General features: G+C 38.8%; 2 protein-coding genes across 2 annotated transcripts; both read right to left on the bottom strand.

Moving 5' to 3' along the window:
* Positions 1-619: 619 nt before the first annotated feature.
* On the bottom strand, positions 620-1,669 carry LOC140508643 (olfactory receptor 52L1-like). Its single transcript, XM_072616534.1, has one exon. It carries the CDS (start codon positions 1,667-1,669, stop codon positions 620-622), a length of 1,050 nt encoding a protein of 349 aa, XP_072472635.1.
* A 14,760-nt stretch (positions 1,670-16,429) lies between these two features.
* On the bottom strand, positions 16,430-17,694 carry LOC140504821 (olfactory receptor 52K1-like). The gene has a single exon (XM_072610172.1). The coding sequence runs from the start codon at positions 17,621-17,623 to the stop codon at positions 16,673-16,675; it is 951 nt and encodes a 316-aa protein (XP_072466273.1). The 5' UTR covers positions 17,624-17,694; the 3' UTR covers positions 16,430-16,672.
* Between the last annotated feature and the right edge of the window lie 4,821 nt (positions 17,695-22,515).

Here is a 22,515-nt window from a genome sequence, read left to right as displayed (position 1 = left end):
GGATTACAATAGGAAATTAGAAGTGAGATATCATGGACACTGGTGATTTTCAGTGGGAACACTGAAGAATATACCTAGTTATCAATATCAACAGAACCTTACAAAAATCAATCACATTCTAAGGAAAAAAAATGAAACCATGTGGGAGAGAGACTCTCTCACTTGCTAAAGAAGGGGAATATACCCCTTTCAGCATCCTATTGTCCTTCTTGATCCAAGGGTCATGCTTCAGGTCTCCATCCTTAAACTTCTGAAATTATCCAGTGATGGGAAACAATCAAACCTAGCCCCCATAAGAAAGACCTGAAGTGTCAGTTTCTAGGACAAGGGCCCTGCCTGCTTCATATGAACTTTACCAGAGTTCTCACCAAGTTTTGTGGCTCTCAGCTCCATTTCCCTATCCACTAGGATGCTGCCCCCTAAGCATTATGGCCCACTCCTATGAAACCAGACCACAAAGACATTCATTCAAGCAATTGGATCACTGCTGCTCTTTCTCCACCAGGGAAGATCCCATAAGGGCAAGTTCCCTTAGGAAATGTACTCCATCACCCTTTGAGTGACACTTTAGATCATACCAGATAGGAGGCTTGCTTAGATGTATGAAAGAGAATAAGTGTCAAGCCCACACTTTGATGTAAAAAACCCTGAGCACACGCTGTCGAATCTGCTGTGTCTTTACCCCATAGACAAGGGGGTTGAGTGCTGGTGGCACCAGGAGATATAGAGTGGCCAGAAGGACATGGACATGGTGGGGCACATTGTGACCAAAGCGATGAGTAAGGAAAGAAAAGATCCCAGGAACATAGAAAACTAGGATGACACAGATATGTGAGCCACACGTACCAAATGCTTTCAGCCGGGCATCACGGCCAGGGACCCTCAAGACAGCACAGAGAATGAAGGAATAAGAGATGCCAATGGCAAACACATCAAATCCCACTACCAGCAGTGCTACCACTAGACCATATGCACGATTTACAGTGGCATCTGAGCAGGCCAACTTCACCACAGCCATATGCTCACAATAGGCATGACTAATGGCCACACTCTGGCAGAAGATAAGGCGGCGTAGCAAAATGGGAAAGGGTATGAGGAGAAACAGTCCTCGTGCCAGCACCACCAATCCAATACGTCCAATGACTCCTGGAGTGAGGATGGTAGTGTGGTGCAGTGGGTGGCAGATAGCCACATAGCGGTCAAGAGCCATGGCCACCAGCACACCTGACTCCATGGAAGAGAATGCATGGATAAAAAACATCTGGGTGAGACAGGTAGGGTACCATATCTCACAGGAATAGGACATAAGCACAGCCAGGGCCTTGGGTGCTGTGGATGAGGCAAGAACGAGGTCGATGGCAGCCAGCATGGCGAGGAACAGGTACATTGGCTGATGGAGTGATGTGTCAGTTCTAATGATGAAAAGAATGGTGACATTGCCCACAAGGGCAAGAAGATACAGGCTCCCCAGAGGAAGAGCAATCCAGTGTTGACTCTCTTCTAGCCCTGGGATGCCCATCAGATAGAAGGAAAAAGTAGACAGTCCCCAACTGGAGTTCCCCAGGCTTGTCATTCTAGATGCATATTGGACAGTTTGAAGATGGGAAGTAAGGGGAGGAAGAACTGCATTATATTCTCCCCATCTATGAATAGACGCCATTCTGTCCATACAGCTGTTTGCCATCATCTTTTTAAGTGGAAACAAATAACTTCAAAGGAGAACAAAGTCAAATGCAAAGAAGTACTTGCTGACAGCAAGAACTGAGAGAAACAAAGATGGTGAACTGAGAAAGAAAACAAGTTTCATTCCATGGATATTATTAAAAGTGGGAACAAAGAGAACTCTGTCTGGGATGACATTGGTATGGTCCTGCCTGGAGGCTGTGGGTTTGAAACCATAAAATGTATTGATTCACCTCTGCAGAATTTTAAGATGAGGATCAGTTGCTCTCTATCTTCCCAGCAGACAAAGCAAGACAAAACTGGCAGGAGCTACAGTAGAAGATTTTGTGGTTAGATAATGAAAAGAATGTCTTCACTATCTCTCTTTTTCTGAATCACTTATTTGGGTTGAGATTGCCATCTTTCCAGCATCTTGGTTTATACTTTGGAGTCTTATTCTTCCTTGTCTCTCTTCCTTGTATCCAATCAGTTGCTTAGTCTTATCAATTTTTTCACTTTATCACTTCCATCGTTTTCATTCTCCATGCTCCACAGCCACCATCCTGGTTCCAATCCTCACTCCCTCTCACCTGGATGGCTGGGAAAATGTTCAGACTGACCTACTTGGATCTAGTCTCTCCCTTCTCTAATCCATCCTCCCCAATCTGCCAAAATTATCTTTCTAAAACTCAGGTCTGGGCCATGTCACTTCTCAGCTCAAGACTTTTCTAAGGTCCAACAATTCTGGAGAACAGTTCACAGCTACACTAAGAAAGTGACTAATGTACCTATGTCCTCAGACACAGAGAAACCATCCTTAGGTGCATATTCCAAGGCTGTTAGAGATTTTTTAAAGGTCCTAAACACACCAATCATCATGAATTCATTAAATGCATTTAATATTAAGATTGCATTTGATGTTGGAGAAGATGTGGAAAAATTGGAACACTAACACATTGTTGATGAATTTGGAACTATGCCCAAAGGGCTATAAAACTATGTATACCCTTTGACCCAGGAGATACCATTTAGAAGTCTGTATCCCAAAGAGATCATAAAAATGGTAAAAAAAAAAAAAAAAAAAACCCTACATATACAAAAATATTTATAGCAGCTCCTTTTGTGATAGCCAAGAATTGGAAATTAAAGGGATTCCCATCAATTGGGGAATGGCTGAATAAGATGTGGCATATAAATGTAACAGAATACTATTGTACTATAAGAAATGATGAGCAGGCAGACCAGAAAAACCTGGAAAGATGTATATCAACTGATACTATATATTCTGAGTGAAGTGAGCAGAACCAGTAAAACGCTGTACACAATAACAGCCACATTATACAATGACTAACTTTGATAAACTTCGCTCTCCGCAGCAATGCATGGATCTAAGACACCTCCAAAAGACTCATGATGGAAAATGTTGTCTACATCCCAAGAAAAACCATGGAGTCTGAATACAGATTGAAATATACTATTTTCTCTCTTTATTGTTGTTGTTTTGTTTTGTCTTGTTTCTTTTTTCTCCCATTGGTTCTAATTCTTCTTTATAACATGACTAATGTGAAAATATGTTTAATATGAGTGTGTATGTAGAGCCTATATTAGATTGCACACTGCCTTGGGAGAGTTGAAGGGAAGGAGGAGGAGAAAGTTTAAAACTCAAAAACTTATGGAAGTGAATGTTGAGAACTAAAATTAAATATTTTTTTTAAAAGATTACATTTGAAACATGCCTTCCACTCTTAAGTGTACAAGATAAAGAATGAGACATAAGTTTCTGAACATGGCCAATGTAGGAACTTGTTTTGTGGTATTATGTACATTTTTATGAAAGTTTTGTTTTGTAATTGTTCATTTGGGGGTAGGATAGTAGAAGAAAAGATAATGAATCCTTATAAAAATAAATACATGAGTAATTTTAACGTAAAAAATATCTGCCATGTGGCAAGCACTCATATAATAAAGACATGAAGACAAAAGTGAAATGGTTCTTGCTCCCAAGGAGTTATGTAGGGAAGACAATATGTACATATATAGGTACATTCAAAAAAATTTTCTTTAAATTTAAAAGGTACTAACTGCTAGCTAGGAGAATCAAGAAAACCTTCATGTGTAAAGTAACACTTGAGCTATACCTTGGAGAAAATTAAGGATTTTGATATACAGGTGAGAGAATTCCAAGCATGGGAAAAACCAGTGTAAAGACACAATGTGGAAAATGGAGAGCTGTGTATGTAGAATAGTTAGAAGGCCTGATTGGCTCAACCAGAGTGTGCATAAAGGAGAAAAATAAATAATAAGGCTGCAAAATTAACTGGAAGCCAAATCTTAAAGGACCTTATATACCAAAAAGAGTTTATGTTTGATACTAGAAATAAGAGGGAGTCTTAGAGCATAATTGAATAGGAGAGTGACAAGGTCAGACCGACACTTTAGGAAAATTGTTCTGATGTCTGTATGGGAGATAGACTGTAATGGGAAGAAAATAGAGTCAGAAAAGCAATCAAGAGGACATTTCAGTAGACCAGGTGAGAGATGATGAGGACCTGAATAAGGTGGGGACTGTATAAAAGAAGATAAAGGGGAGAGTTTGAAGAGATGTTGTAGAGGCAGAAATGAAAATGTATAGTAACTAATTATTAACAATTGTGTGGTGAGTGAAGGTTAGAAGTTTAAGATGATGCTAATGTTGCAAAACTGGGTAACTGGAAGAGTAGGTATGCCCTTAAAAAACAGAAAAGTTGGGAAGAGATGTGGGTTTGGGAGGAAAGAAGAATTTAGTTTGGGCCATATTGAGTTTGAAATACCTACAGGACATCCAGTTAAAAATATCCATTAGGCATTTGGTGATGGAGGACTGAAGCTCAGGAAAGAAACAAGAGCAGGATATAATCTGTGCAGAAATTAGAAGGTCATCTATTAAGAGAATAGAAGACAGAAGAGAGGAAAGCCTAGGATAAAACCTTGGAATATGTCCAATTATGGATGATTATCTAGTCAATGAGACTGAAAAACAAGAATCAAGAGGAGAGCCAAACAAGCAATGCCATAACAACCAAGAGAGAAGACAGTAAATAGGAGGAAAGAGTGTGATCAATATTGTCAAATCCAGCAGTGATATCTGGATGGATGAGAATTTAGGAAAGTTCATCATGTTTTATAACTAAGAGATGTGGATAATTTCAAAGAGAGAGAAACTTCATTTGAATAATCACATTGGAAGCAAGGATGCAGAGGACTGAGAAATGAGAGGAAAAATGGTAGTAACCAGTGTAGAGAGATTTTCCTAGAAGTTTAATGGATAAAGAGAAGAGAGATATAAGTAGATAGTTATTTGCTAATAGTAGGGTCTAGTGAAGGATTTTTGTGAATGAAAGACTTGGGCATTTTTGTAGGCAACAGAGAAGGAGCTAGTGGAAAGGATGATTGAAGTTAAAGAAGGGAATGAATAAAGAACAGAGCAATTTGCTGGAGAAGAGAAAAGACTATCAATGGTTCATATAGAGGAGATGCCCTAGGTAAAGAAGAAGACCAGCTCTTCTTCAGGAATTGGGATAAAGAAGAGAATGAGAAAGGGGTGATCTCAAGAGGTTGTGGAATATAAAAGAGAAAAAAGGAAACTCAGAAGTGAATGAATTCTAGTTTCTTAATAATGCTATCAGTGGGAAGGGTCCTTAACTATAAATAGAAGAAAAAAGGGTAGAAAAAAAAGGAAACTCACAAATGAATTCTCTCATTAAAATTTAGGGTAGAGTTCATATCTGTGAGGGGTAGTTTAAGAAACCTGAGGAAAGGCAAAAAGGTTTGGAACACCCAATGTATTTAGAGCAGCACTTTTTTCTTAACAAAGAATTGGAAGCAAAGTATATGTCCATCACCTGGGGATTGCTAAATAAGTTGTATATGAATTAACACTGTAAGAAATGATTAATATAAAGAACACAGAGAAGCATGGGAAGACTTATATGAACTGATGCAAAGTGAAGTACAAAGAACCAGGAAAACAATTAGTACAACAAAGTAAATGGAAAGAACAGCAACAAAACTTGAATGCTGTGTAAGCATAATGAGCAAACCAGATCTTGAAGATCTCTGTCTCTTCTTTACATAGATGAAAAACTATGAGTTCAGAAAAGGCCTGTATGCCAGATTCCACTGATATGTTAGCTTAACCAAACCATTCTTCTCTCTTTTTTACTGTTTTTTATAGAGGAAGTAGGAATATATTTGGAAATAAAAGTGATGTAAAATTAAAAGATATTCATAATATTTAAACTATCAGAGGCTCACTTTTCCCTCAAGAATAAAGTATAAACACTTCTCCCCAACATTAAAGAATCTCTACAACTTGTCTCCAACCTGACTTTCTGGGTTGATTTATTTCATAGCACTCGTCTTCACACTATCTTCCAAAGTAAACTACTGTTTCTCAAAGCTGACAATCTATATGCTTCCTCTATGTGTTTGCCCATGCCTGGAATGAACTACTTTCTCATCTTCCCCTTTCAGAATTGTTATTTTCCTGATGACACAAAAAAGGGTACTACTTCTTTGAACTTTCTATTGCTTCTGCCTTCCTTCCCAACCTGCCCAACTGTTGATGTTCTTACTGTCATCAAATTACCTTGTATTTACTTATCTATTCCCACATCATCTTACCTCCTCCCTCAAACTATTTCCACATCCTTCCTCCACAAGAGGATGTAACACACATATTGTTTCGGGAAATATTCTAGTTTCAAAGCTTATTTGATTTCTTTATTTCTCAGCTCAGAGCATAAGGATTGACTGGAGGCTGGGAACTGAGAACCACTCATTTTTATTCAATCCAATGAACATGTGTTAAGCACCTATGTTCCAAACCCTGTGCTAGGGACAGTAGATTCAAACCCAAAAAGGAACACAGTCCTTGCCCTTAAGCAATTTATATTCTACTGGTCAAATGAAAATTGTAGACACATAAATTAATACAAAATATGTGTCAATTAAAACAAAGTAATTTGGAGACATTGCTAACATCTGGAAGGATCAGAAAAAGTCTCATAGAGGAGGTAGCACATGATCTGAAGCTTTAAGGAAGTTAAGGTTTCTATGAAGCAGCTCCAAGGATGGATTACATCCCAGACATGGAGAATGGCCTGTGCAAAGTTACAAAGATGAGAGGTGGAATGTTGTGTAGAAGGGACAGTTAAAGACCCATTCTGACTGGAATGGAAAGTGAATATAGGGGATATTATAACCTTGAAATATAATTTTAATATAATAATACAATACAGCCTTGAGATATCATTATAAACGTACCAGATTAGCTAAAATGATAGTAGGGGAAAGTGACAAATGTTGGAGAGAAGTGGAAAAATTGGGACACTAATTCACTGTTGGTGGAATTGTGAAATGATCCAACTATTCTGGAGGGCAATCTGGAATCATGTCCAAAGAATTACTAAATTAGCTACACCTTTTGACCCAGCAACACCACCAGTTGTTCTATTTCCAAAGGCGATTAGGGAAAAAAGAAAAGACCTAGAATGGTTTATCTTTTTGGTGGCAAAAAACAATGGCTGAACAAGTTGTGGTATATGATTATGATAGGATACTACTGTACTATAAAAAATGATGAGCTTAATGATTTAAAAAAAAAAACATAGAAAGACTTGCATGAAATAACAAAAAGTGAAAAGAGCAGAACCAAAAGAACATTGTACACAGCAATAGCAATATTGTTTTAAGAATGACTGAGCAAATAAGTTATTTTGTCTGCTATAAATACCCAAATTAACTTTAAAGGATATGTGAAGAAAGACATCTGCATTCAGAGAAAGAACTGATAAATAGAATCATGCACAGAATAATTTTACATACATTTGCATGTATATCTACTTGTGTCTAGTGGTAGCCCTCTCTAAGGTGGGGAGGGGGGTAGAAAAGAGAAAAAAAAAGAAAAAGAAATTTCCATGATAATTTTGTTGTATATTTGAAAGGAATAACAAGTCATGCATAGTAGATTTGCTATTTCATATGCGATCATCTTTTTTATTATGCTGTTATGGAAATACCTGTTTTATTCCATAAATTAAAAGAAAATAAGGGAAAAAAGAAAGTGAATATAGGGAAGTAGCATGAAATGGTTAGAAAGATAGGTCATTTTTCTATTGTAGATCTCTGGCTTTATAGACCAAGATGAGAATTTTATATGTTATACTAAATGAAATAGAAAGTCGTTGAAAAAAATTTAGTAGGGGTGAGGCATGGTCAGGCAATCTTGTGTTTTAGGAATATCAATTTGTGAAGGATGGATTAGTGAGAGAAGACACTGGAAACCTGGGGACCAATTCAGAAGTTATTGCAATAGTCCAAGCAAAAAGCTATGAGGTTGAGGAAGTGGAAAGAAGGTAATGAGAGTGTGATAGATGTTTCAGCTTATTGAATATAGGAAAGAGGAGGAAGGAGGAGGAAACATTGATCATGATTTCAAAATTTTGAGCCTGGATGACTGGAAAATGGTGGTGCCACCAACAGAAATAAGGAAATTTAAAAAGGCATAGATGGGTAGAGCAACGTTATGACAAAAATAGGTACATAGAGAGGAAGACGAAAGAATGGAAGAGTGACAGAGACAGACAGACAGAGAGACAGAGAGAGAAAAGAAGAAAAAGAAGAAGTAGAAGAAGAATCAGGGGGGAGGGAGAGAAGGAGAGAGGGAGAAGACAGGGAGTAGGAAGGGAAGGTAAAGTGGGTAGACAGACCAGCAAAGAGAGATAGGCTGGAGCAGAACCTGTGAGGAAACCCAAGAGAATACAAATGAGACACTCACTGCTTTCCCTCCCTGCTGTGTCTTCTGAAACTATCCAAAGGCCTAAGCAAGTCTCATGTGGCCTTTAGCCCTATCTCCTTAATTTCTTCCCATCTCCTGCCCTGAATCGTCAACCACATTATGCTATTTAGAGTGCAGGAAACTATTGTGCCTGAGGTATATTGGACACAAAATATAAGGGTCAGCTAATTTCAGGGATGCATCAGAGTCACAGAGTCCAGGTGTCACATGGAGAGAAGAAGGAGAAAAGTGGTGAGAGGAATGAGTATGGGGGGAGGGAGAAAGAGGAGAGGAAGGAGTAAATAAGAAAGAGAAAAGAAGGAAAAGAAAAGAAAGAGAAGATGGAGAGTTCCAGTAGTCTAGGCTTCTTATTTAGGGGCTGTATTCATTAACTGCACAAACTTTAATTAACAGCCAAACTCTGGTGAAATTTCAGTACCACAAGGATGGACAGAAACTCAGGCATGAAGAAAAGTTCCTCAATTTATGGAAGCTGTTCACTAATCAGCCACCTCAGCATTTGTACCAGGATTCTTTAGCTCTCCACTCTGGCTTCATGACCTCCTTCCTCCTGTCCAGTTTCCACGATACCACTTAACTCCTAGTCAGGAACCATGATATCCTTCATCTCCCAGAATTGGGTAGAGACACTATTAAAATCTCTCTAGGTTCAGAGGTAAAAATTATGGTTTTTCTCTCCAGGGACAGAAGAGCACGGTTTTAGGAAGATTTTGTTTGGATCAGGATATCTGAGTGCTACTCCAGTCCCTCTCCTACCCTCTTTGTTTCCTTAGATAAACTGATTAGGGATAGCACTCCCCTTTTGTCCCCTCCTGCAGAGATGACCCTCCCCCTGCTCCCACTAGCTCTCTCTGCTTCTAATCCAGTGTTAATTCAAGAAGGAAAACTGAAGCATGAAAATCGGGGTATAGGTAATATTATGTTGGGGGGAGAAGAGAGGAGAGGAAAAGAGAGGAGAGGAGAGGAGAGGAAAGGAGAGGAGAAGAGGGTAGATCTGAAAGATGTAGAGCAGGAATGAATGCTGGCCTTCTCCTATTCCATCCCTTTCTTCTACAGAGGAGAAAGTAGAGACACAGCAAGGTTAAGTTTACACAGCTGGTAAACAATAGTGCTAAGCTAGTGAGGGTAATTGTCTCTTCCCACAGCCTGTGTTTTTTGAGGAGTCCCATATTCAGCATTTTTTTCCATCAGTCATATGTATGTTTGGGATAGATCAGAGATACAAAAAGACATGGAATGTTAAGAATAGAATGAGCAGAAAACTAAAAAAGAATTTTTGCAACTAGTGTCTGTGATAAAAGTCTCATTTCTAAAATATATAGAGAGTCAAATTTACAAGAATACAAATCATTACCCAATTAATAAATGGTCAAAGGAAATGAACAGGCAGTTTTCAGAGAAGAAATTAAAGCTGTCTATAGTCATGTGAAAAAATGCTCTAAATAACTATTGATCAGAGAGATTAAAATCCAAACAACTCTGGAGTAACATATCACACCTATCAGATTGGCTAACATGACAAAACAGGAAGTGATAAATGATGGAAAAGATGTGGGAGAGTTGGAACATTAATTCATTGTTGGTGGAGATGGGAGCTGATCCAACCATTCTGGAGAGCAATATGGAACTATACCCAAAGGGCTACAAAAATGTGCATACACTTTGACCCAGCAATATCGCTTCTAGGACTGTATCCCAGAGATAATAAAAATGGGAAAAGATCCAACATGTACAAAAATATTTATAGCAGCTCTCTTTGTGGTGGCCAAAAACTGGAAATCAAGGGGATGCCCATCAATCAGGGAATGGATGAATAAGTTGTGGTGTATGAATGTATGGAATACTATTGTGCTATATGAAATGATGAACAGGAAGACTTCAGAGAGGCCTGGAATGACTTATATGAACTGATGCTGAGTGATATGAAAAGAATCAGGAAAACATTGTACACAATAACAGCCACGGTGTGTGAGGACTGTTTCTGATAGACTTAGCCCTTCACCGCAATACAAGGACCTAAAACATTCCCAAAGGACTCCTGAGGCAAAATGCCATCTACATCCAGAGAAAGAACTACGGAACAGGAACACAGAATGAAGCAGACTATCTTCTCTTGTGTTATGTTTTGTTTTGATTTGTTTTTCTCATGGTTTCTCCCATTCATTTTAATTCTTCTGTGCCACATGACTAATGTGAAAATGTGTTTAATAAGAATGTATGTGTAGAACCCGTATAAGATTGTATGCTATCTCAGGGAGGGAGGAGGAATGGAGGGGGAGAAAATTTAAAACTTATGGAAGTGATTGTTGAAAACTGAAAACAAATAAATTAATTTTTAAATGGTCATGAAAGAGAATAGAATGGACAATAAAGATCAACTAATTGAATCTCTTTACAGAAGACAAAACTGAAGCCCAGGGAGATTAAATGATTTTTTCCAAGGTCATATAATGAAATACGTTGTATGTTTGGTCCTATACAAATGTCAAAGAGGAAGAATGAATTCTGTCACCTCCAAACAAAGTTGGCCATACCTTCAAATTTCCAGTGGAAATTTGTCCAACTGGACCATGGGCAGAAGTAATGTTACTGCTACAAATTCATGTCAAAGTAGATAGGAAAGACCCTGAAGCAAAGTTGTTGACAAATGAACATATGGAAAGAGATTGAATGGATGGAGGAGGGGGAAAGCTATTACTGAGAAGCTATGGCAAAAGCCCAAAATTGAAAAGAACTTCAATCCCTGGGTGAAAGGAAAGTGAGAATCTTAAAATCTCACCTCACTGTTCCCTCAACAGCCTTCATCAAAACCTGGAGCTCACAATGCTGCAACCCATACTTACCCCAGACAGAACATCTGCACTGGGTATACAATGCAATCAAACATATATCAGGTACTGACTACAACCCTAGGCAACATAGGATATTAATCTTGTGTCTGACTCCCAAGAGAATCAGCCTGGAGGCTAGCACATCCCTTATGGAACTGAGGTTGTCTCATGATAAAGACAGAAGTCCCTGTAGCTGAGGTATTTTTACCCACCACCATATCCAAAGGGCTGAGGAAAATAAATATGCAGCAGGAACATTAGAGAGGACTGAACCTTCACATTCACCAATCTAAATCAGGACCTAGTGATCTAGCCCAGTCACTGACCTCCTCATTTCTTAATTTCTGAGACTGCATTCCCAATAAAGTGTTACATAACATTGCAGTAGGAGCCCATAAAACTAAGTAATATTATTTCTCTCATGTGTGCTCTGCCTCCGACTCCCAAAGGTACATTAAAAGTGGGTTGTGTTCCATTTAGGACTCCTGTGAGTAAACTAAAAGGTGACCTGGATCAAGCCAAGTAATACCAACATTCCTAAGGCATAGGTTACCTGGGGATGTATTATCTGCTCATGCTTGGAGCAAGAGCTGGGAAAACTCAAGATTATAGAGATTGTGCAAGCACTGTTTCACTAAAAGTGGTAAAGGTCTTCTCTATCTCTTCTCTCCACTTCCATTGCCTACTGCTATTATTGTGGTATAGTGTAAAGAAAAGTTCTGGAATCAGGAAAATCTGAGTTCAAATCTTGCCTCAGTTTCCTCATCTGTAAAATAAAGGGGGTTCCTAAATGGCCTCTGACATACCTTCTAGCTCCAGGTCTATGATCCCATAAACCAGATCCCACCAATTCAGTGCCAGAAAAGGGTAGAAATCCATTCATTGCCAGCCCCTAAGAAAATCCTCCAAGATATTTAACTTCTTTGGATCTATTTTCTCATATTTAAAATGAGGAAGTTGAACTAGATGTTCTCTGAGGTCCTTTGTAACCTGGACAAGTTACTATAATAATAATAACAATAATAACAACAAGCCTTTATATAGTGCTTACAATGTGTAAGTGCTTTACAATTATTAACTCATTTGATTCTCACCTCAACTGTAAGAGGTAAGTGCTGTTATTATGCCCATCTTACAATGAGGAAAGTGATGTAAACAGAGGTTAAGTGACATTCCCAAATTTACATAGCTGGGAAGTGTCTGAGACTGAATCTGAACCCAAGTCTTTTTGACTCCAGGTCTGGTATTTTATCCACTTTACAATCTAGCTATCTTTTGGCCTCACTTTCTCATCTATAAAATGAAGAAATTGAACAAAATGACATCTAAAGTCCCTTCTAGCTCTAAATCTATGAATTTTATAGATAGATATAGCATAACTAAATTTTAGCACAAGTCAGAGGAGTCTCTTATTTTATCCTTTTGGACTAGGTAAGAGATGTGAGCTAGCTAAAGATGCAGGTAGTTGAGAATTGGTTGAATGAGGGGTCCCAAATAGTAATTACATTTAACATAAAACAAAGAGCCTAGTACAGTGTCCCAGGGATCTATTCTTGACTTTCTGTGGTTTAATTCTTTTAACATGTCTTCAGGGAAGTTATAGGAAAAAATTTCTTGCTGAACTTCAAAATGAAATTAAGCTGGGAAAGAAAAAAAAAATCAGGATCCAAAGAGATTACTGTAGGTTAGCATGAGGGGTTGAATCTAAAAAGATGAAATCTTATAAGAATAAGTATAAATTTCTATGTATTAAGAAGTCAATTTCATAAGTAAGGGTTAAGGGAGACATGGCTACAAAACAATTCCTTTGGAAAGAGCCAGAGGTTTTAGTGAACTACAAACTCATTATGAAACTAATATATGATGTGGGTTCTAGAAATGCTCATTATCCTAATATTATCATATTATCATAAAAGAAACATAGTATCAGGAATAATTGCAATGAGAGTTCTACTTAAACTCTAATCCTGGTGAATTGACATTTGCAGTGTGTTCAGTGATGAGCAAGATAAAATGTTAAGAAGATGATTTCCACAATGATAAATGGATAAATGTTATATGAGGATATAGGCTTGCATGGAGAGTCCATTCATGTTGATATAGGAGGATCACCTGAAGTGCCTGAGGATAGTGAGTATGAAGAGCACGTGAGATCAACTTTCCAGTATTTGAAGGACTCATGCAGAAGAGAGATTAGATTTACTCTGTTCAACCTCAGAGAGCAAAACTGGGAATAAATGTTACAGAATGAGATTTCAGTGCAATATAAGGAAAAATAAGATCAAGCTTTCTAAAAGTAGAATGGAATGCTTTCAGAGGCAATGAGTTCCTCATGACAAACGCTGTTGGATGATCACTTGACCATGGTGTTGTAGAAGAAATGATCATTTGGGTTTATACTAAGTGGTCTCTGAGGTCTTAGAATCTGTGTTGTTATATTGTGAACCCAGTGATAACAAAAAAACTAACAGGTCAATATGTGGTACGCCAAAGAGTGAAGAAAATGGTCCACCTTGAACCAACGACTCAGAGATTTCAGCAGCCCCATCATGGGTCCTTGCTCTGGAATCTTTTGCTCCTGATTCAACTTTGATATGGACAAGCTGACCACTCCCCTTTCCACTATATTGTTGTTATTCAGTCATTTTAGTTGCGTTCCACTCTTTGTGATCTTATTTGAGTTTTTCTTGGCAAAAGATACTGGAGTGGTTTCTCATTTCATCCTCCGGCTCATTTTACAAATGAGTAATTGAGGCAAACAGGGTTAGGAGACTTCTCCAGGGTCACACAGCTAGTACGAGGCAGGATTTAAACTCAGAAAGACTCATCTTCCTGACTTCAGGCCCAGCACTCTATCTAACGCCCCACAGAGTGGCCCATCTATGCAATGAGGTTTTGGCTTTAAAACATTGTAGAAAATTGATATGTGGCCAGTTTTAGAGATATGGCACTGGGGGGCATGTAATGCTGTGAGATTGTCAGGTACTACTGACAAGGAAATCATGGACATATGTATTCATACTGGGCTGAGGAATGTGTCTGACCAGCATGAGAAGAGTGTCAAAAAGGAATGACTATGTAAGAACAATGCAACTAGAATATTAGGAAGGAAGTGGTCTAAAGTGGCTGGCAAGAGAATTGTCTCCTGGAATGCTTAGTCACCCTGTGAAGAAAAGTGACAAACTCTCCATAAAGTAGCCTCCAAGGTCTTGAAGTTAAGGCAAAACACTCAAACTCAGATCTCTGAATTTCATTAAATAATAGTGATTCATGTCAGATCCTACCTCTTTCACCCCACTACCTATGTGACATTGGACAAATCATTCAACCTCTCTTGACCCTGTAGTCCTCATTTGTAAAATGATGGAAGTTGGATGTTCAAATATCTCAGAATATCTGATTTCTTGCATTAATTTCTTTCAGACCTTACAAAACACTTTATTTTATAACTCTCTAAGGAACTTATAGCTAAATAGAAGGAAAGCTGATCTGTTCTGCTTGAAGAGATACATAAAGGAGCTGACTGAGTTGTCTTGATCACCTTCAAAGATGACTGGAAATATCACTTCATGAGACATTTAATCAACTCATGTTGCAGTGCTCATGAGAAGAATTTTAAGAAAGACCACCTGAATCTATTGCAGAGGAAGAAGTAAAGAAACCCTTCAAATTAAAATAAAACCCTCAAGTCAGGAAAGCCAGTAGTAGATGGAGATGAGGAAGGAGAGCATTCCAGGAATGTAGCAGAGAAATGCTTAGAGCTGAGAGAATAAGAGTTCTGGGAATCACATTTTAGGAAAGACATTGATAATCTGGAGAGTGTCCAGAGGCAGGTAACTAGAATAGTGAAGGGTCATAAATTGATGCCATGAAAGGATTAGGTGAAGAAACTGAGGGTATATAGCCTGGAGAAGAAAAAATATAGCTTATGAAGTTGAAGGGTTAATAATTATCTTCAAGCATTTCTAGGCCTGTGACATGAAAGAAGAACTGTCCTTCTTCTGTTTGCTCTTAAAGGGCAGAATTAAGAACAATGGGTAGAAATAATAGAGACAAACTTTGGCCCAGTATAAAGAAAACTTCCTAACATTTACAGCTAATCAAAACTGAAGGATTCTGCTTTGGAGAGTAATGAGCTCCCCCTCACTGGATATCTTTAAGGAAAGGGAAGATGACCATTTGTGGAATATTTTGTAGAAAGAATCTCTCTTCACATGCAATTCTAATTAAATGGCCTCTCAATTACTTCCAATTCTGAGATTCTATGACTCTTTGATGATGGTGATAGATATGATGATTAGAGATGGTGATGACTAATAAAGAGGATTGAGGTGGGTTGTTTGGATTGAATGAGGGCTATTGGAAGAAACACTGTCAGGAGTCAAGAATGGGCAAAATTATGGAGTACACAAACTACTTTGGCCTTTGGTTATGATATTTTTACATTACAGAATGGAAAAGACAAGCCTTGACCTATAATTGTGGAGTTGTACATTCAGTTCAATTTAGGAGGGAGACTCCTTTGATCTTGTAACCTCAAGTTACTTCTGCAATCAAGTCTACCCTCCTATCCTTAAGATATGAAAAGGAAAAAGATATTATGTTTTTCTAGATCTCCAAAGTGAGATGCCAAGCAATGTGGTATGATTGAAACAACACTAAATTTGCAAAAAGAAATCAGATTCATATCTCAGCTCTGACATTTAACTGTGTGCCAGTGGGCAAGTGATATGAGCTGTTTCCTCATCGTGAGATAGGGAAGATAATATATGCACTATGTACCTCACAGAGTAGTTTTTAAGCCCTTGTAAACTGCAAAGATAGACAAAGATAAAGATATTTTGATAGGTGATAGATAGGTAGATAGATAGATAGATAGATAGATATGGAGTTGTTAATATTCCTATCCTTAAACTTGTATTGCACTCGTAGTTAGTATTATATAGGCTTTTCATTTGACTCTTTACTAATTGATTTTTGTGCATTATTCCCAGACCAGGCTGTAAAGGCCACATCATATTACTATTATTATTGTATAAGAGTGCCAAGTGAAGAAATAGGTTCATAGAAGCTTTTCAGTTTTGATTTATTGGTTGATTGACAATGAACTCCTAGGCTCCCTCAGACAATTTCTGTAATACCTAACCACATTGACCTTCAATAGAATCTTCCCAAAATCTAGCCTGAATTTTTCTTATTGCGACATCATTGAGTCTCCTCTCTTCACCGAAGGGCACAGTTATACTAGTATGCCATGATTCTTTCCTTCTTTGAGCATCCTATCACACCAGGATAGAACCTCCACAATACCCCTCCTGATCCCAGGAAGAGAAGACAGAACTCACATGGGGTCAATCTGCTTGGGATTCAGAATCACCAGCAGCCTCTCCCGAATCTGCTTTGTCTTGACCCCATAGATAATAGGGTTAAGAGCAGGTGGGAAGAGCAGGTAGAGATTGGCAAAGATGACTTTGGCTGCAGAGGCAGTGGATGGCCCAAAGCGCTGCATGATGACAGAGAGGAAGCCTGGCATGTAGAAGAAAAGAATGACAACAACGTGAGCAGTGCACGTACTGCCTGCCTTGGCCCGGGCTTCATGGGAGGGGAAATTCATCACTGTCCATAAGATACGTCCATAGGAGTAAGCAATGAAGGCTACATCACCAATACCCAGGAGGAGTGCCACGATAAAGGCATTGATATTGTCTATTGTGGTGTCCCCACAGGCCAGTTTCACCACAGCCATGTGCTCACAATAGGTGTAGGCAATGACATGTGACCCACAGTAAGGCAAACGTCGAGCCAGACTTGGGAATGAGACAGTGAGTCCAATTCCCCGAAGCATGACTAGACCCCCAATTTGGGCAATGACCACTGGAGTGAGAATAGAGGAGTAGCGCAATGGGTTACAGATGGCCACATAGCGGTCCAATGCCATGGCCACCAGCACCCCCGATTCCATAGCAGAAAAAGCATGGATAAAGAACATTTGGATAAGGCAGGCCTGGGAGCTGATGGCAGTGGCATTAAACCAAAAGATGGTGAGCATCTTGGGCAGTGTAGAGAGAGAAAGGATCAGGTCAACAGAGGAGAGCATAGAGAGAAAGAAGAACATGGACTGGTGGAGATTACAGTCTGAGAAGATGAGGGAGAGTAAGATGCAATTCCCAGTCACAGCCATGAAGAACATGGAGAAGAAGGGCAATGAAATCCAGATGTGTGCAAAAGCCAGCTCTGGTATACCAGCCAGGAAAAATGTGGATGGGAAGGTGGAGTCATTTAGAGGCATCATATTGGGAAGGCAGCCATAGATCCCAATGCAGCAAAGCCATTAAGCCCCTGAAAAGAAAGACAATCAAGTTAGAGCAGGAAGCAGGACTGAATATGTTGTATCCAAACTCCAACCCCAATGAGGTTAAAGGTCCCAGTTTTGTCCATACAGAACTAAATCTCAGTGGGCATCTCTCATAATGAAACTTAAATGCCTTGAGAACTCATATCTCTTTCTTTTTATGTCCTATAGTCTATCTAGCAGTTAATCCATTTATCTGTCCCCCAAAAAATTAATGCTGTTTACTATATGCAGAGACTTTGCGGGGCTGCTTAAGGGAAAATAAATGTTTATGGGATATAACCCCTGCCCTCATGAGGCTTACTCTCCAATAAAGGGAATAAGACACATATACAAATGCTATAATGCAATGTATTTTGGACTTCCAATCTCCACATTGATCTTGATGTCAGAAAGCCACTTGTGCCTTCAAGGCTCACTTGATTACCCAAATTCCTTAAATCTGCTTTGTCCTTAAGATATTTATTGAGTTCCTAAAGTATACACTGCCTTGTATGGTTACTACATAAGGATAAAAGATAAAGTGATTTACCATTGCTTCTCCAGCTCATTTTACCAATGAGAAAAGTGAAGCCAAGAGGGTCAAGTGACTTGTCTAGGACTGCAAAGCTAGTAAATATCTGAGGCTGGATTTGAACTCACAAAGATTAATTTTCCCAATTCCAGCAGTCTACCCACTGCACCACCTAGTTGCCCTTCCTGATATGTGGTGCTTGCCAATTTCCAAGGTGCAAATGCTCACACTGAAAATTTAGCAATCAGCTCTCAAGAACAGGTACCAGCCAACTCCAGTATGATTCCAGCAGCTAACTGCCCCAACTCTGCCTCAGAATCTTTTGAAAAAGTTTTTCACAAAGGATGTGAAATACTGACTTATTATTTGTTTCTGTTTTACTTCTTCAAAACATCTCATAAGGAAATCAACCCCAATGCACCTTGGGAAATGAGATGCCAGTAAAAGTATGTAGGTAAGGGAGGGAGAATTACACTTTGTACCCCAGGATGTAAAGATCCATTCAGATCCATTAACAAGGAAAGTGAGAGGAACAGCTATGTGGCATGGTGGATAGAGAAGCAGGCATGGAGTCAGGAAGATCTGAGTTCAAATCTGATCCCACACACGAGTTTGTGATGAAAGAAGGAAAGATCACCACATCACTTCTCTACTCAAAATTTTCAGTGATTCCTTGTTGCTTCTTGAATAAAATACAGACTCCACAGAGTAGCATTAAAAACCTTCCACAATCTAATTCCCATTAATCTTTCCAGCCTTGTTTAATGGGATCATTACATTATTATTTACCCTCCCCAAACTCTAGGTTCTAACAAACCTGGGCTTCCCGAACTTTTCATTATCCCACCATGCATTTGCACAAGATGTCAGCTCTAGCTGGAATACACTTTCTTTCTCTTCATCTCTGCCTCTCAGAATTTGTGTCTTTCTTCAATTTAGTTCGAATTTCACCTCCTGTGGGAAACTTTCCATGATTTTCACACCCCCAACCCCACTTCCCACCCCCCTCATTGCTAAATTCTCTCCTGCCACAATTTTTCTATAATTGATTTATTTGTATTGTTGTCTCTCCTCCTCCAATGGAATGTAAGTTTGTTGAAAACAGGAATTGTTGTTGCTTTATCTTTATTTCTCCAGTGATTAAATCTCTTTTATATGCTTTTGGTCCAGACTTGCAATTTCTTAGATATAGGAAATTCCAGATGTGCAAAGAACTGTTCCACAGCTTCTAGTTTTAATCTGGGAGCACTGAAAGATTACACAACTTATAATGATCTGTCAGCTCATATGTCAGATTTTAAATTGAGGCTTTCATGCCTCCAAGTCCAGACTTCCATCCATTACCCCACACTGCCACTGTTTAATAAATATATGTTGAGTTTTATTTAAATAATTGGATATGAGAAGTTAACAGAGAAGGAACACATAAAAAGCTGTAGGGTTATGAACATGGGTAAGTAGCCTTGAAACAAACTGAAATAATTAAGTTAGAAGAAGGCAATTTAGGGGATCTTTAGATTGGTTTTGGATATTTTGTGCCTAATGTGCCAATAGGATATACAGGTGAAAGTACCCTATAGGTAGCTGATGATATGGGTCCAGAGCTCAGAAGAGAGAAATTTAAGAATCATCTGTGTCTTTGCCTCTCTGCACCCTCCCTCTTGAGCATCTCATCAGTTCTCATGGGTTCAATTATCACCTCTATGCAGAAGACCGTCATATCTGCTGATTCAGATTTATTCTCTCTCCTGAGCTCCAATCCCTGATTACCTTTTGAGCATTTCAAACACAAGTCATCATCTTTTTTAACAAAACCCTCTCCTCCTTCTAAATTCCCTATTGCTGTTAAAGTCATCACCATCACCAGTGTTTGCAACCTCATGGTCATCCTTCACTCTTCCCTGTTTCTCCCCATGTACATCTAATGAGTTTCTGTGTCATACAAACTCCATTACCAAAACAGCTCTTGCTCTGTCCCCTTCCTTCCTCTCATACCATAACCATCCAGGATCAAGTTCCATCACCTCTTGCCTGGGCTATTGCAATAGCTTCCTAACTAGTTACCTTGTATTATGTCCTTCACTTCTTCAATCCATCCTCTGTATTGAGATTCCTAAAACACAAGTCTGATCATGTTACTCCCATAATCAAAAACCAATAGATCAGAAGGAAGAATTCACTGACTTCTCACACTTCACAGTCATTTCCAGATCTCCCTCTGGCACTGGCTCTCATGAAACTCTCTTCCTTTCAATTGCACTCCATCTATCTGTTTAACCCAGTTCTGAGCCTTCTTGTAACCTACTAGTCTTTAGGTAACTTTCTCTCTTCCCTTTTCAAGGGATTCAGTACCTGGATCACAGTGTGCATCTCTCCCCCAATACTTGCTTTCATATTCAACACCAGCAATGTGGCCCTTCAAACTTAGTAGAATCCTGGTTCTTTTAGCTCCTTAATAACTATAACCTCCATTTTTACTCTCCCCCATCTACCTACATGGATAGCCATATCTTACACTCCGCTAATACCCATAACTGTTTCACCTTATTGATTTTAAACTCTTAAATTCCCTTCTCTGATTATAATTTCTTGTCTCTTCATCTCTGCTTTTCCATTTTTCCTTCATTCTCAATGATAGAGGAGTAGGCCTGGAGTTCAGAAGACCTGAATTCAAATCTGACTTCAGACACTTACTTGATGTGTGGCCCTGGGTAAGTCATTTAACCTCTGTTTGACTCCTATTCCTCGACTGCTAAATGTCAGTAATAATAGCACCTACCTTCCAGTGTTACTGTGAAAATCAAATGAGCTAATATTTGTAAAATCACTTAGTGCAGTGACTGGCATATAGTGCTATATAAATATTTAAACTTTCCCTCCTCACTGAAATCTCCAGTGACTCCAACCTTCCTGTTCTCCTGGTCCATCACCCTTACTCTGGCCTCAATTCCCTCCTTTCAAGGATCCTGAAAGCAATCATTAGAAATATACATTGCTTTCTGCCCTTGATTCTTTGATCTAATACCAATAGTGCACTGCCAATTTTCAATACTAAATTGCCCACCACCATCTACCTTCTCTCCTCCTACTCCTGAGCCAACAAATGCTGTTAGAAATAGTCACCACTACAAATTCATAACATCTAATTTCAAATGAGCCTTCACTACCGCATGGCAATCGTTTTATTCTTCCTTCGTTGATTCTCTCCCCTGTTCCCCTCAACAGCTGCTTTCACTTTTCTTCTGAAACTCCTCTACTCCACTACACCCCTCTCAATGGATTTCTTCACCTACTTCATTGAGAAAAATGAGGTCTTTGAAAATTCCTTTGTCTTCCCTATTCCATACCCCAAAAACCTTTATATCTTCATATTCTTTTCCTTAAGTCTGGTCTCTGAGTAAAAGTTAGCTCTTTTCCTTATCAAGGCAATTTCTACTCGTGCACTTGATCCCATCCCCCCCTTTTCTTTTTGAAAGAAATTCTTCATCAATCATGCCCTGTTTTCCCATTTTTTAAGCTTTCTATATTGACTGATTCCTTCCTTATTACCTACACATAATATTCAGGTCTATAACCTCCTTAAAAAACTGCCATCCCATCAAACTCAAATCTCTCCTCCCTTATACTGCCAAACTCTTAGAAAGAAAAGACCATATTTATTATACTTCCTCACTTTGTACTCATTTCTCAGCCTCTTACAATCTAGCTTGTTACCAAACCTCTTAACTGAAACTTTTCCAAGGTTGGCAAAAGCACTAATGATTGCTAAATCACAGGATCAAAGAGTAATATATTTAGAGCAGAATGTGACTTTAAAGGTTATTTTATCCCACTCTTTCACTTTATGTATGTGGAAACAAAGAACCAAAGGTTACATGCCTTGCCCAAGGCAAGTGGCAGAATCAAAATTTACATTTAGGTCCTCTGACTCCAAATCCAGCACTCTTTCTACTGTACCACAACATTTTACTCTGATTTCCCAGTCCTCACTCTCCTTGGCCCTTCTGCAGCTTTTAACACTGCTAACCACTCCCTCCAAATTCTCTCTCCTCTTTCGGATTCAGTGACACTGCCTTCTCCAGATTCTATTCTGATTAGAACTATTGAGTGTTTATTCTTGGATCATTCCACCTTTTAATGTAGTTGTTCCTTAGGGCTCTATCTAGACTCCTTTTTCTTTCTCTACACCTTCTATTTTGGTAAATTTCTCAGCTCACAGTGTTCAAGTTTCACTTCTGTGTAGAACCTTTATCTTTACTTTGAACACCAGTTCTGCAATTTCATCTGGCTGTTGGACATATTCTCTTGGATGTCTCAA

The sequence above is a fragment of the Notamacropus eugenii genome, chromosome 5 (assembly GCF_028372415.1).
Source record: "Notamacropus eugenii isolate mMacEug1 chromosome 5, mMacEug1.pri_v2, whole genome shotgun sequence".
NCBI lineage: Eukaryota > Metazoa > Chordata > Mammalia > Diprotodontia > Macropodidae > Notamacropus > Notamacropus eugenii.
The sequence above is the reverse complement of the archived record's forward strand: the minus strand, read 5'-3'. Positions and strand labels throughout refer to the sequence as shown.